The sequence below is a fragment of the Mytilus edulis genome, chromosome 9 (genome assembly GCF_963676685.1).
Source record: "Mytilus edulis chromosome 9, xbMytEdul2.2, whole genome shotgun sequence".
NCBI lineage: Eukaryota > Metazoa > Mollusca > Bivalvia > Mytilida > Mytilidae > Mytilus > Mytilus edulis.
Genome location: NC_092352.1, coordinates 4713501 through 4729313, shown reverse-complemented (window position 1 = coordinate 4729313; position 15813 = coordinate 4713501). Strand labels below are relative to the sequence as shown.

General features: G+C 32.0%; 1 protein-coding gene across 1 annotated transcript in view; it reads left to right on the top strand.

Annotated features, from left to right (window-relative positions):
• LOC139489399 (location of vulva defective 1-like) overlaps positions 1–15813 on the top strand; it is a 60813-nt gene that overhangs the window by 10611 nt on the left and 34389 nt on the right. The window contains exons 4-12 of the mRNA XM_071275715.1: positions 505–648; positions 2463–2587; positions 4225–4374; positions 4691–4855; positions 6129–6266; positions 8717–8819; positions 9479–9699; positions 14216–14446; positions 14844–15300. Of these exons, the coding sequence (XP_071131816.1) occupies positions 505–648; positions 2463–2587; positions 4225–4374; positions 4691–4855; positions 6129–6266; positions 8717–8819; positions 9479–9699; positions 14216–14446; positions 14844–15300 (1734 nt within the window). The remainder of the gene's footprint in view (positions 1–504; positions 649–2462; positions 2588–4224; positions 4375–4690; positions 4856–6128; positions 6267–8716; positions 8820–9478; positions 9700–14215; positions 14447–14843; positions 15301–15813) is intronic.

Genomic DNA, 15813 nt, shown 5'->3' with positions numbered 1-15813 from the left:
TATAGGCTATAATTGTAATTTCCGGTTATTTTGTATAAGATAGATGGAAGATGAATGTGTTACGTCTAGTGGCAAGCTAAATGCACATACTGGACATTAACATGTTAATGTTATTTAAATATGATCCCTGTTTGTACTAGAGCGACATCCCGAGACGTTTCAGTAACATCTTAGTTCATAAGGTAGCAGTCTTTAGAAAGGCATTTAGTTATACTCGGATACCTTATGATGACTATGGTAGTACCAGTCTAAGTTCAAAATGCCGCATGCTTGAGGCGTAGTAGCAAATATCAATGTTCAACACTTTGATTTGACCCAGTCGGAGTCGAGCCAAAGAGCTTACCATTTGAGGCAATGAGCACTAGATAGTTTCTTTCTTAAATTTATAACAGAATTTTGCATCAAATAGACTCACCCCACCTCTCCTCCCAACTCCTAATCAACTATAGTCGAACTATTTCAAACATTCATTTCAGCGGACAATAGTTACCTTTTCTGTTTTAGGGGAAAAGAAAGTAACAACAAATGGATGGAATGACGAAGGATTCCGAACATCAACTGATATCAGTTATGACTGGAAAGAACAGCTGAATTATCGAATAATGCAGACGAATTCCGAAGGAAAAGAGACTCTCCTATATTATGGTTGTAAGTTGTATATACGTAAAGCTAATTTCGAATAAAGTCGTTGAATTTAAGTTAAATTATCAAAGGTTGGACAGTAAGTTCTGCTAAGTGAAAAATGTCATTTCGAATACACGCGATTGGTAGTTTCAAAATTGTAGATAAAAAATCCAGTCTCGTTTTTACATGACGATAGTTTCATATAAAAAAAGAAGATGTAGTATGAATGCCAATGAGACAACTCTTCACAACAGACCAAAATGACACAAAAATTATCAACTATAGGTCATCGTACAGTATTCAACAATCAGCAAAGCATATACCGCATAGTCAGCTATAAAAGGCACCGAAATGACAATTCAAACGAGAAAACTAACGGCATAATTTATGTACCAAAAATAAAAATGAACGAAAAACAAATGTGTAACACATCAACAAACGACAACCACTCAATTACAGGCTCCTGACTTGGGTCAGGCACATACATACAGAATGTGGAGGGGTTAAACATGCTAGCGGGACCTCAATCCTCCCCTAACCTGGGACAGTGGCGTAACGGTACAACACAAGAACGAACTATAAAAATCAGTTGAAAAAGGTTTAACTCATCAGATGGATACAAATAGAAATACATTTAGCAAAAACACTTAGTGGATGTGGCCGTGTACTTGTACATCTCAACAACAAAACGACACTAAGTTCAGATCTATCTGAGAGTACTCGCAGTTATTGACAGCTAGTTCAAAGCCTATAACAACTAACAAAAAAATCATGCATCTTACACTAAATTATCAATCATTACACATCCGGTATCCAATGAATTTAGTGCAAAGACGTCATAAACAGTCAGAGAAAAACATAACCTTATGCAATTCCAAGATACAGGTACCGACAGATTGTAGATCCATGAATGTGCATATGTATATAACAATAATATTTAGTTTGCGAACCGGGTAAACTAATCGATCCTTTAAATTAACTTATTCTAAACGGTTATCAATTCAACACTGTAATTAGATCTTTAAATATTATTGTATTGGAATAAATATTGATTATGTGATCATTAAATAAAAACCAAACAAATATCATTATCATATACTGCACATTCATGGTTCTATAATCTGTCGATACTTGTATTTAGGCATTGCACAATGTCATGTTTTTCTCTGACTGTTAATGCCGTCTTTAGACTAAATTGTTTGAGTGTTGAATGTACTCTCAGATATGTAATTATTGTTTTTATTTTGCTGTAGGGATGTATAAATACCATGCCATGTCCGGTCTGTGTTTTTGTTACTTGTTTTTCTGCTTTGTATCGATCTGACGAATTAAGCCCTTTTCAACTGATTTTAAATAGTGTGTTTACATGTTGTACTATTACACCACTATTCCAGTTTAGGAGGTGGATTAAGCGCCAGCTCACATGTTTAACCCCGCCACATTCTGAATGTGCCTGTCCCAATTCAGGAAACTGTAATTAAATGGCTGTGTTTCTGTACGTCATATTTGTTTTTTGTTTATTGTGTTGTACAGTTTGTTCTTGTGTTTTGCTGTTGCACCTCTGTCCCAGGATAGGGGAGGGTTTGGCGCCCCCAAACATGTTGAACCCTGCCACATCCTGTATGTGCCTGTCCCAAGTCAGGAGGCAATTGTATTTCGTTCATTGTTTTTTACATAAATTAGGCCATTAGTTTTCTTCTGTGAATTGTTTTACATTTAGTATATCGGGGCCTTTTATAGGTGACTATGCGGTATGGGATTTGCTCATTGTTGTTATTTTCATATTATATATTTATTGTCGTACTCGAGGCTAATGCAAGTTTAATATCTGATTACAGCAGAGGAAGAGAATTACATCAAAGTAAAGCCTGGTATCGAGAAAGATGGTTATACTGTTACAATAAAGATACAAATCTATGATATTTTTATCGATTATATAGAATGTATCAAAAACATCGGACAGGTATGTTATTGATTATACAGAATGTACCAAAATATCAGACAGGTATGTTATCGATTATACAGAATGTACGAAAAATATCGGACAGGTATGTTATCGATTATACAGAATGTTTTCAAAAATGTCGGACATGTATGTTATCAATTATACAGAATGTTTTCAAAATATCGGACAGGTAAGTTATCGATTATACAGAATGTATCAAAAATATCGGACAGGTATGGACACATTGTAATGAACATAGTATTTGACAGCTTTAAGCAAACCATTGGACAGGGATATTTGTATATAACAATTTATAAAAATGTCGAATAGATATTTACACGAATTCATTTACAAAATAGAAATACAGATAATATATCGGACAGGTTTATTATCTTATTTAGCTTTACAAAATGATTGAAGAGGCATTAGTGGTCAAATAAATGTTCATCGATTTGACTTTTATTCATTATTATTATTGATTTGAAATCCAAATGACAAAAAATCCAAAAGAAACAATTTCCAATGCATGAACTCGTTAGAAAGTATAAGCATTTCGTGTGTATCATAGACTAGCGCCATCGTATTAACCCTCGTGATGACCTCCGAGGAATACGCATTGTCAATCGAATCGATATAAACATGAACGAGTGTTAAACTAAAGATCGGTTGAATACGTATTGAAATTAGTTGAATTATTGACTTGCAAGCCATAATTTTACATTGATGTTTGTTAGCTTATTTTTACGATTGAAATCAAACTGACTACAAATTACGAACTATTATTTTCATAATTCCGTTTGCTACAAAGAAAATCGAACTTCAATTTTTGTCAAAATTGTAGCTAATGCTCGTTTTAAAGAATATTGGACTTTGGTGGGTATAAGTCATCGTCTTTACAAATCCAAATATATATATATATATATATATATAGTCGACAATTATGGTATGACAATAACACAACTACATATTGCATATTAATCGTTTTATTCGAAGACGATAAAATATCAGTCGCATGTCGCATATACGTTTAATATTGTTTAGGTAGATACTAATCTCCTTAAAATCATCAAATCATAACTAATTTAAAAGAAATGAGGAAAATACAAAAAATAGGCGGAGGATACAAAAGGAACATTTAAACTAATAACTCGCAGACAAATAACGAACGCTATAGCAAAAACCGAAAACCGACGAAAAGATAAACAGCAGTTTACAATACACATAACAGAAAACTAAAGACTGAGCAATACCAACCCGCCAAAAAAATGGTATTTATCCTAGATCCTCAGAAAGTATCATTAAATCCTGTGCCATTAGCATTGAACTATTTTTTTCACAATTAACCTATTATATGTTTGTTTTACATAGATATAGGAAGATGTGGTGTGAGTGCCAATGAGACAACTCTCCATACAAATAACAATTTAAAAAGTAAACCATTATAGGTTAAAGTACGGCCTTAAATACATACATAAAAATACATCTATTATTTTCTTCATTAGCTTTCTGATTCTTCATCACTATATGATATCGCATGTCTATCCACTCATTTTCCCCCCAAAAGGCAAACATTTTAATCACCTAAAAAAATTGTTCCACAAAATTCGAAAGAAAAGTTCTAACCTACACACAAATAATACTGAGACATGTTTCAGGTTTTACCTGATTATACCACATCCGACCAAACTAGTGTATCATCATTCTTACATTCTGCGGCTGACAGCACGGATTATTACGTGAAAACAGGGAATGTTAAACAAGTGGCCATGAATGCAGAGGTAGCCGGAACACCCGTCACAGATTTGGTATGTTATTTTTCTAACGTCAAAGTCCCCGAGCAATTTGATTGTGTTTGTATGCTTTATGTTGAGATTTTATCGAAAACTTTAAATTTCCCTTCCGTATCGAATTTTGCTGTTCACTGATATGTATGTTATTGTGTTTGTCATCTGTTGCATATGTTCACATGACCACTAATATTCAAAGCTAGTTACCAGTAAAAAGGATATGGAAAGATACAACGACAAGAATAGTATCATGCAAGAATAATATATCACAAAAAGACTCAATTCTAAATTCAAAATAATTGTCAGTTTCTACAATTGGAATTTATTTCTGTAGAATACAACAACAACAATATTTGATACCGACCCTGCACAATGGATCAATATTGGGGTAGACATACTGTCTGATGGTACAAATATTACAAAAACATTTGCTGAACTGTGGGATATGTATGAACATCCTGATTATGGAGATGTCACAACACAAAATAATATAAAAGAGGTAAATATATTGAGCTGGTTTTAATGGGTTTTTTTTCTAAATTACTTTCGATTGAATCAGCTCTTAACAAGTGTTTATATCAGCTAATCAATAAGACAGATTACTGTTTTATAAACATGTAATTGGCATCGATCGAATATTTATCTTGAAATGTAGAACTTTAACTTAGAAAGTTGTTGTATTTCTCAACAATTTCTTATCTAAATGAGATATGTAAAACATAAATCAAATAAACTGTTTCGAAACTATTTCAAAATCAACTGTTCAAAATATATAAAATAAACACGAATGTGTCCATAGTAGGCGAATGCCCAACTCGCACTCTCAATTTCATTGTTCAGTGGACAATGAAATTGGGGTCAACACTCTTATTCGGCATTAGATAATACCATAGGGACCATGTGTACTAAGTTTGAAGTTGATTGAACTTCAACCTTATCAAAAACTACCTTGACAAAAAACATTAACCTGAAGCGGGACAGACGGACGACCGGACGCACAGACCGATAACATAATGCTCCTAGGTGGGGTATACAAAAATAGCTGTTGTCTCTAAAAACTGACCAAAACATTTATTATTTGAAAAGAACGATGTACGATATCACATTCCAATAAGACAATTACCCATCAAAATCAAAAGAACCAGAACTTGGAAATCTATACACTTACAAGTTACCGAATGATCAAAACATTAAGTTAAGCCAAAAACAAACTATCGCGTTCATAGTTGGGTGTCATAGTTCCTCCTGAATGTTTGTCACTTCCCAAAAAAGGAAAAGGAACCATTTTTACGAACTTGAGTCTGTTATCAAAACAAAATGTGTGTAGTTCGTTTCATGTATACATTATGGCTATGTGTGTATACATAAACTCTTCTTTGTTATTTAACACACTGTTTTTTTTTATTTGTATAATGTTGACTTTTTTGAAAGAAAAAAATAACATTTTTACAAAAAAGATTCATAGAACATTATCTGCGTATAAAAGTGAATGATAAAAACATTAAGGAAAGATTTTGTCAACAGGCATTGTAACTCGAATACGATATCAAATTAGTATATATATAACACAGGTATTTGGGGCATGGACCCCCCTTTTTTGGACCTCACTAAAAAAAAAATTGTTTGGTGTTTTTTTTTATTTATTTTCAATTTTCTACAATGTATGAACACAATGTATGGAAATAGATATCCAAAATATATGTAATGTTTAAAGATTTTACTTACATATCAACAGTTTATCAATAACTGAGAGATGGTCTGATATATTTTAGCAATTGACAGACTTTTCCACGATACTGGATAAAACATCTAATGAGGTTGATGGAACATCCACTGTGAATTTAAACCAGGTTGCTAACAGTATTGGTTCAATTATCGGAAACAAGCTATTCACCTCAAATTCCTCAGCCGTATGTGTTATTTATTGTTCTTTAAATTCTTGTTTGAAATTCAGTGTACGAATTATGTCTACTTATTTAGAAAAAAAAGTCAGAGAGAATAAGATTCGAGGCAACAGTTGTCTGCTTATATAAAAAAATGTCCAAAAGTTCATTAAGAAGATCCAATCCAAGGTAAAAAAAAAAACAAAAAAAAACCCTGATGAAATCAAACTACAAAAGGAGCACGACCGTATTCTTTTAGTGTAAGCGTCTCCTGCTATGCATGCATCACCTGCCACGCGAACCCACAATTGATGGAAAAATAAAAGTCGGAAATAGAACACAATTGGTTAATTGGCACATTAAACAACTATTCTACTATGGAAAGATACAACAACGCAAATAGATATTGCTTGTCAGTTGAGACACATCGTATAGGTTAACCTATTCGTGAAGGTGACCGTTAAAATTATGTAAGGTCAAATTCAGTCGTACTTCCTCAAAACTGTGTTGGAGCAGTTTTTGCGCAAGGAACAAACTCCTGTTAATGAATATACTGCTATAGTATTAACCTGTACGAGCGTAATGTATTAATTAAGATATATAAACGCCATACGATGGGACAGAGGGTATACTACTGCTGCGAACTTGGATGTTGACAATTTGATAGTTGAAATCATGACGTTTGCTATAGATTTTAGATTGAAGTTGTCCATCTGTGTCAATATAAAGGAAAAAATCAAGTTACCAAGCAGTCTTTTTATAGTTTCGATAGTATTCCTTATCTCAAATTCACTGGGATATATGATATGCAAGCACTCACTGAAATATGTTGCATTGTGTGATAGGACATCATTGATATATCTGAAAGTGAAATTAAAGACCTTAGCAAGATAACTTTTTCCTTGATAAGGTTGTTTATGAATTCTGCTTCATATAAGTACACATACATGTCGACTGGAAGGATGCTTAATTAGTACCCATAGGAATAATAGCTGTTTAAACATCAATCCCTTAAACTCAACAAGTATGTTGACGAGCGAAAGTCATATTCGGTCTATTTGTTGTTTGAATAAGTGTGGTTCTTCAAAAAGTAAGATTTGTTATGACCTGAAATAAGGAATTCTTATCTACGATTCTCATTTTTGAAGAACATTCTGTTTAATAAGACGATCTGGAACTATTAGAATTGAATGATTTTGTCTTTAAATCTTTACAAAATGAAAGCAAGCAACAATGACAGTTTTTACAAGAAGAGCTGCCAGAAAAAAGTAAAAAAAAAAACACCACAAAAATACCGAACTACAATGAAAATTCAAAACAGAAATTCCCTTAAAATAAAAAGCTCAAACACATCAAACGAATTGAAAACAAATGGCACAAAGATAACGCACATACGCAAAAATGAAACACAAGAATAAAAATAATAAATGACCACGGAACAACAACAAAATGGCGTGATGTACTACAATGTAGTAATACGATAATAATTAACAAAGACAAATAAAAGAACACTATAACACGTATTTCAGATGATAAACGACGTCGGTACCTAGAATCTATACATCAAAACCATCATGTATTATTTGCAAAGTTGATGCGGAATATTTATCAACAATGTCTTGATATCTTCCGATTAACTTTTTTTTAGAAAAAGGAGGGAGACGTTCTTTGAAATAATCCTGGCTCATCAACTTTCTGCTCAGACACTGGTAATGTTTTACAAAGTCTGCAAGCTCTTGAATACAAACTGAGTTTCGAAATTAAGTGGGTATATTGCTACTAAGGTGGGGGAAATTGATAATTTCAAAATTGAAATCGCCTCGTTTGTCATAGATTCTGGTACTGACATGACCGCTGATTGTAAAATTCGAGGTATAAGTTTAAAAATGGGGCGATGGAAGCCGTGTCTGTTTTTTTTTCAATTTCTATAGGAGGATATATTAATGGAACCCAATCAAAAAGGTTTGGATTGTTTATGGAAAGAACATCACCAATATATCTGAATGTGAAATTAAATGATCTGGATTATTTGATATTCTTGTTTTTGACAAGTGTCTGAAGGAACTCCGACTCGTATGAAAATAAGAAGAGGTCGGAAAGGAGAGGCGCACAGTTAGTTCCTAACGAGATGCCGACAATTTGTTGAAAAAGTCTACCTCTAAATTCAACAAATATTTTGTTAATAAAAAACTCCAGCATTTTGATCACTTGTTCCTCTGTGTCGCATATTTTACCTTGTTGTATCCAAGAGTAACAATTTTTATATTGAAATGCAGAAGTGTTTATTTGAAGTACTCAGGAAGGTGATTCATAAAGTATCCTCTTTAAGAAATGAAAAATAAATGTCTTTTGGCATTAACTACACTACGTGATTTTTTTTTAAATCTTTTTAAAATAAATTAATAAATTAATAACTAACTGTTGATATTTTAATCATTCTAAATGATAATAATAGTCTTTTTTATACATTTTTGTAGTCAAAAGCATTTAATGGAAATAAAGGTCTATTGAAAAAACTAATGATATTAACAGATAATGAGACATATCCAAAGTATGAAGACTACATTTCTACGTGTCAAGGTAATGTTTTCAATAGTTAGTTTACAAGGTTTGTTCGCAGCGTAAATAAAATACAACAGTGGTATACCGCTGTTCGAAATTCACAAATCGATTGAGAAAAAAAAAATCCGGGTTACAATAAAACTGAGGGAAACACATCAACTATAAGAGGAGAACAGCAGAAACACTACAATGTAACACACTCAAAAACAAACTATAAGATAACAATAGCCATTTTCCTGAGTTGGTACAGGACTTTTTAAGAAAAAATGGTTGGTTGAACCTGGCTTTATATATTTTGTAAAATTGTACATATGACGACGACTTACAAAACAAATTTTGCTTATTGTCAAATGAAGGAAATTTAGTCATTATGTTGTTGTTTGTTTGTTTGATTTTCTTTTTTTTTTGGAAAAAAGGGAAGGGCTTAAAAAAGGTTTTTATTGAATTTCTGTTTTTTTTTATCTAATAATCCATATCCCTCAAACAATTTATATTATACGTTACCAGTAATAAATAGTAAAAAAACAAACAATAAACCATCAAATTACAGTACAAATATCTAACATGTAAATGTTTATTCTATATTGTTATTTTTAACGTCTGGTAGCAAACACGTTTTCATTATACACTTATCTTAATTTCTGCAACAAGTTATAAGTAGAATAATTCTGTTTCAGGTATGTTAAGAGTCCTGAACAATGCTTTGGAAGCCATCTTACCCAAGACATCAGTGGAGACACCAGCAACATTAGATATACATACCATAATGTCGGATATCTCCAGCAGACAGGAGTTATCTGAACCAAACGACGCCGATCTTACTCCTGTAGAAAGAGCATTCATCGCTTCACGGATTGCTATGAAGAATAAACTGGATGCGGATATAAAAAATGATGTTGTAAGTAAAGTTCACAACCATAGCAGATTTACTCACACAGTTAAGATTTAATACAGTTAATTTAATTACAAACCTGCTCGTGCATTTTTCATTGTTTTGTTATTAAACGCAAAACAAATAGTCTAAGACACCTAGGACGATCTCATTTCATAAAGGTTCTTTTGTTTTACTTATTGTACCTCGAAACTTATTAACCCTGTGTAGGTCTTTAAGTTGATGTTCTATTTACCAAAAGTTAATCGGGCATGACTTATTGGACACGTCCCCTTAGAATAAGGGGTTCCAAAATAGGATCGGGAAAAAACAGCCATCGAAATACCATAATTTACCATTTGAGAGAATTAAAGTGTCTTTGAGTGATTATCTCCGATTGATATTAAGACGGTATTTGAGAGGAAATAGAAACCTATCCAAAACCGGAAAATTGTGGCTGCAATAGGAATGTATATGCAAAATAAATGCATTTACTTATAGTGACCGTTATGGCTTGTAAATTCATGTCGTTTTGTTTTCGGCATTCGTCAACCGTGGAGAAATAAGAGGGGACTCTAATAGCTTAACTTACGATTTTGATCATGGTTCAAATTTATTCTAGTACAGTATTCGTTTCAACTGTTGTCAACGCTCCATCTAATTTAAGCATCACTCTAAAATTGCTAACATTTGTTTCAGATCGACCAACTTTGCATCTCTTCATGATTATGCATGAAATATTTGCCAGCTTCATTTAATGATATATTATCACCTTGATCACTAGTCTTCAGATGATATTTGTCTCAAACAATTTTTTTAATTTTAGATATTTAATTTTATATTTGCTTTTTTAAGCAAGGGTTTCAGTAGACATGACATCTTTGAATTTGCATTTACATGGATAGGTTTAAAGACATCAGTAATAGGGGATCCTACATATGAAACATTCGTTGAATATTTTTTGTAAATCGATTCAGTTTTATCTGAAGTAAAGGTTTTATGATGGTAACTTAACATTTAGTTGAATATTACATAAAACTCACTAAACCGTTATTTTAGTTCGGATTTTCAATTGTACCAATGCTAAAATACAAATGTCGATTGGTAAAAGGGCGACCGACAATGTAATTGATTTATCCTATGTTTTTTGACGACCAAATGGAATCAGCATTAAATAGTGTAAGGAATTTTGATGTTTTGTTATTTTTAATGATTTAGTTTTGATTTTTTTCACAAACAGCAAGAAGATCTGCAATAAAGCATTTCCTTCCTCATTTGTCTCTTTCCATTTAAAACAAAATGATAACGTTGTCCACACCAGGGATTACATTGTATTCTATCCAGTCTAACTAAGAAGAGGCGAGTATAACAGAAAAAAAAATCTTCATCGAGTGACCATAACTTATATATTGAAGAGAACAACAATGACAGTCTTGTCTAGGTGATAAAATGTGTTGTTTCAAGTTTAGTTTTTTTTTTAAATCTGATATAGTTGTCCAAAAGGGAAAAAAAATAAAAGAAAATGTTTTAAGGGAAACAATTTATAAAGATTCAACTTATTATGGCTGTTTCATTTATTTGTAGAAATTGTCTTAATAATCGTTTTTGTTATTTAAGGTTTTTCTTCATCTTCTTTGCAAACGGCGCAAAACATGTGTTAATCATGTTAAAATCAGCCATGAGATACATTTGAAGATTTATCTGACCTTTGTTGCTGTTTAAAAATTTTAATCATCAAAATTGTGTATAGTTCTGTATCCCCCTCAAAGAGTTATTCAAATTGTTCTTGGACGTATAGATAGCGTGAAACTATCACTACACGAGGCTACGGACATACGACATTTCTATTTCGACCGGACGTAGCTGCGTATTTAAACATCCACACAGCCAAACAGACGCACCCTTTATCAATGGTTTACTGTGGGACGGGAGAAGTCCAGAGATGTCAATATTTCTTAACCCAAGTCAATCATTTGGGTTTAAATAAACGAAGATAAGGGTATTCATTAAGTCGACAACAAGCCAACGACACAGACAAATCAAAACTATGAGAGTCAACATACAGTGTTGTAATAGAAGATGCATATACAGAGAAATAAGCTCAAAACCTCTCCATGACTAAAAAATGCGGAGTTAATATAATAGTATTTACCGTCAAAGATATTCCAACAGGCACAAGCACATATTGTGTGGTGGGGAAATATCACCTGCTCCTTTAAATTAGTAGAAACCAAAGAAGGTGTTATATAAACCAGTAGAAGAAAACACTTCACTATATAATAACGACTAGCGACCTCCCCTTCCCCCGCTCTCGAGACGAACACACTCCAACGAGACCATCCTGACGGTCGGTAAAATAGAATATCATACCACAAACTGAAGTACAATAAATAATAGTTTCATAGAATTATCACAGTTACTTAAGCAAGCCAAAAGTATCTAACCATAATTAGATACGTTAAATGATATTGGAACTACACGTAAATATTGATAGCCGACTTCAGAGTAGATTGCATGCATCTACGCTCTCTGCAAATTAAAAACAATTGCACCAATTATTTTAAGGGTCCGAATGTGGTCAGCTGTTGCAAAGCTACATTTCTGTGATTATCCAATATATACTCATTTTCCAGCGGCATTCCCAGTTTCCCGTCCAACCTCACAGTCAATCTCCTATTGCAAGACGTATATTGTATTTCAAATTTATGTGTCGTCGTTAACATGCATGACATATTTGCAACCGGAAGTTAAGCTAACAAAAATCAATTCAATCAAGGTAAAATTTCCATTTGAATCACTCAATAAAATAGTGCAAAAGTTTTCAGGTTTTTTTTAGTTACGTTTTTGTTATTAACTACATGACTGAACATTAATATCTATTTTTTAAAATATTTTTTACAATTCTTTTTATCTAATGTGTTATTATGATCTATTATATATCATTATGTCAGGCAGTTATACAACTTAAAGGGTGAACGTTTTTTGTTTGTTCTAGGGGGTTTATGCTTCATTTAGACGTGTAAAGGGAATGATGGATGAGTAAAATAAAAGTGTATGTTTTAATGTAATACATTGTATTTCATTTTCAGAATGATGATCAACCTTGCCAAAATATTTCATATATTATAAAAAAGAAGATGTGGTATGATTGCCAATGAGACAACTATCCACAAAAGACCAAAAACTGTCCAGCAATTAAATTTAATCTAAAAGAAATTTTAAGCATTTCAGCTATTCATTGTTTGTAAATTACTAAATTTTAATGCTTAAGAAATAAGAAAACAAAATTTATTGTAAGAATGTGACATATGATGAAGTTTATTTCTTCCATTAACAAGTTTCCATCTAAAGAGAGACAATGGCTTAGTGATCATTTCCTTTAAAGATAAGGAAAGATGTCTATACTTCAAACTTTATTTACTTCAAATTCCTTTCTGTTTTCTAAACGTCCTAAAATTTGTTCCGTTTAAAAAGGGAAGAGAATCAAAGAGGTCAATGCAAATCCAAGAAAAACCGACAACATCATGATAAAAAAAAATACAAAAATAATAAAAAAAAGAATCACTTAAATAAAAACAATCAACAGACAATAAAACACTACACAGTATACTACACAATTGACAAAACAAACCCCACTATAAACTAATGTAAAGTCAGATGCTCTAGAAATGTAAGCATTTTCTTTTGGACAAGTAACGTTGCATAAGTAACGACATTGAGCAAGTTTGTCAGCTTTCTGCCTTCAAAATTACAAAAATTATTCAGTGAGGGTATAAAATTCTAAATTGCTTTTTCGATTAGAGAAGATGCTAGAGACATGGCAAAAAGTGTTATCTCTGAAATGTAATCCTTAGAATAACCCCTCATAATAAAACAATAAAAAGGATTGAAAAAGTTTCCATTCACATAACTTGTCTTTCTGTAACGTCTGTGAATAGGCACGGTCAAAATAAACTGTCTGGAAAGTCAAAAATAGATTAAAGTTTCCAAAGGGGTAAAACTTCTATACGTTAATTTACCTCGAGTATGAAGACGCTGTAACATGAGAAGAGAATTCAATTGAACTTTGCTTCAATCCGATAAAAAAAATAATCATAAAGAACGGTTATAATATAAATGAAATATTCGAAAAGATATAATTTAAAGAATATTTTGCCCGTAATCATTGAGCTGTTTGTCCCTTTTGATTATACACAACATACAAACAATGATTGCCGAACGGAGTTTGTCAAGAATCCTAGTTTGAAGTTGTCAGTCATTACCAGCACATGTGTCTACTTTCGTTTTTATGTTGAATTTCGCGTTACTCACTCATCGTTTTCTCTTCACAGTTATGTTGCAAGTTTGTGCTATGCCTTTTTTTTTAAATTTTGGTCATATTGCTACATTTGTGTCTTTTTTTGTCTTTTTTTTTTTTTTTTTTTTTATCTCTATGAGAATTTTAATAAATGTTTGGAAAGTTTATCCACAGGATCATTCACAAATGCACGTTTTAAGATACTTTCTATTTTATTATTATTTGCTGAACAATTTCTACATGTAGGTTAAAAATGAAGTTCAAGTACTATTGGACAGTATTTCATATATAGGCCACGTGCTTCAGAGGTTGAACTATCGTAAACAGATGCCTATTTACGTTCAAAATGGACACATTAATTCCACAGAAGACAAGAAACTGATAGGGGAGCTGATTCGGAATGGGTTTCAAATCAATGAAGTAGATCTAAATTTTGTAGAATCTGATTCCCGGTCGCTACAAGAGCAAGCCGTACAGGTACATGCAATAATAACAGATTCTAAACATGATTTGTTATCATAAGTCAATGTATACTAAAGATCAAAACTTTAAACAAAGGAAAACAAATGTGGAGAAAATATTTATTTTATTGTGTTAAATATTTGTTCTTCTATTGATTTGTTAATTTTTTAAAGACTTTTACAACATGTCTGAATTGGAATAGATGTAAATCTTAATGTTTGGTATAGATATATGTCTAATGTATGAAACATTGTTAAGTGATCTCTTACTGTTATTCGGTGTTAGTAATATTAACGGTACTAATTGAATTGCAGTAGATAAAGGTATTTACTTTTTATGTATACGTAGAATTATTATTTAAGTGTCTTACCTACTTTTCGATATAATTAATTATGGTAATGTTTCTTTAAAGGTAACATTATATGACCACACACCTTTTTCTTTTGATGAAGAGTCTAAGTTCATATCATCTAAGACGGTAACTGTGTCAGTGGGAGAAGGCAATATAACAAACTCAGCAATACCATCTAAAATCAAACTAAAAAATACTGATTTAGTACCAACAAGAAAAACTATCAATGTAGCCATTCCAGTAGATAAAAATGAAACCACTTCACAGATGCTGATGTACAAAATGTACTTGAAAACACCTTCAGACAGTTTGATTATCAGTATAATTAACGCCATGGACCACCTTAATCACACTATTTACATTCGGAAGAAAAAACCTCCAACGGAAGACGAGTATGACTTAAAGAAAATCACAAATTCCAGCGACTGGTTGAGCAGCAGCGAAATAAAAGTGATACTGGACCGCGGAATATACACCGACCCAACAAACGTGTATATTGGAGTCCTTATTCAAAACGGTATATTAATTTTAAAACGTTAACAAATAAATATAAACTAATACACAAACGGAAAGTTTTCATTAATTGATTATCATTGAGGTCTTCCTTAGACTACTATGAATGTTATTACAGCATTAGTCATTCCAATTGAAAAAAAGTGAAAAACACAAAAATAAACAAATAAACGAATACAACTATTAAAACAACTATTAAAATGAAGAGAACTGTAAAAAATAATGTAACAGAACTTCTACTGTAAAATAAAATACAAAAAATAATACAATTTTATAGCTTTCCATACGATATGTGTTTTGTGGCTATTTAACAATGCTCGTCTACGTCACGTGGTCTTTGATGGATAGTTTTCTCCTCGACAATCATACCACATCTTATTATGTTTTAAGTGATAACTGTATTTAAAAACTCAAAATAACATAATATGTACCAGATCGTGTCTTTTAGTACAAGTAAAAATATGAGATTAGTAAACTACGTGTATGTGTTATCAAATTCATATCCATTATACGGTTT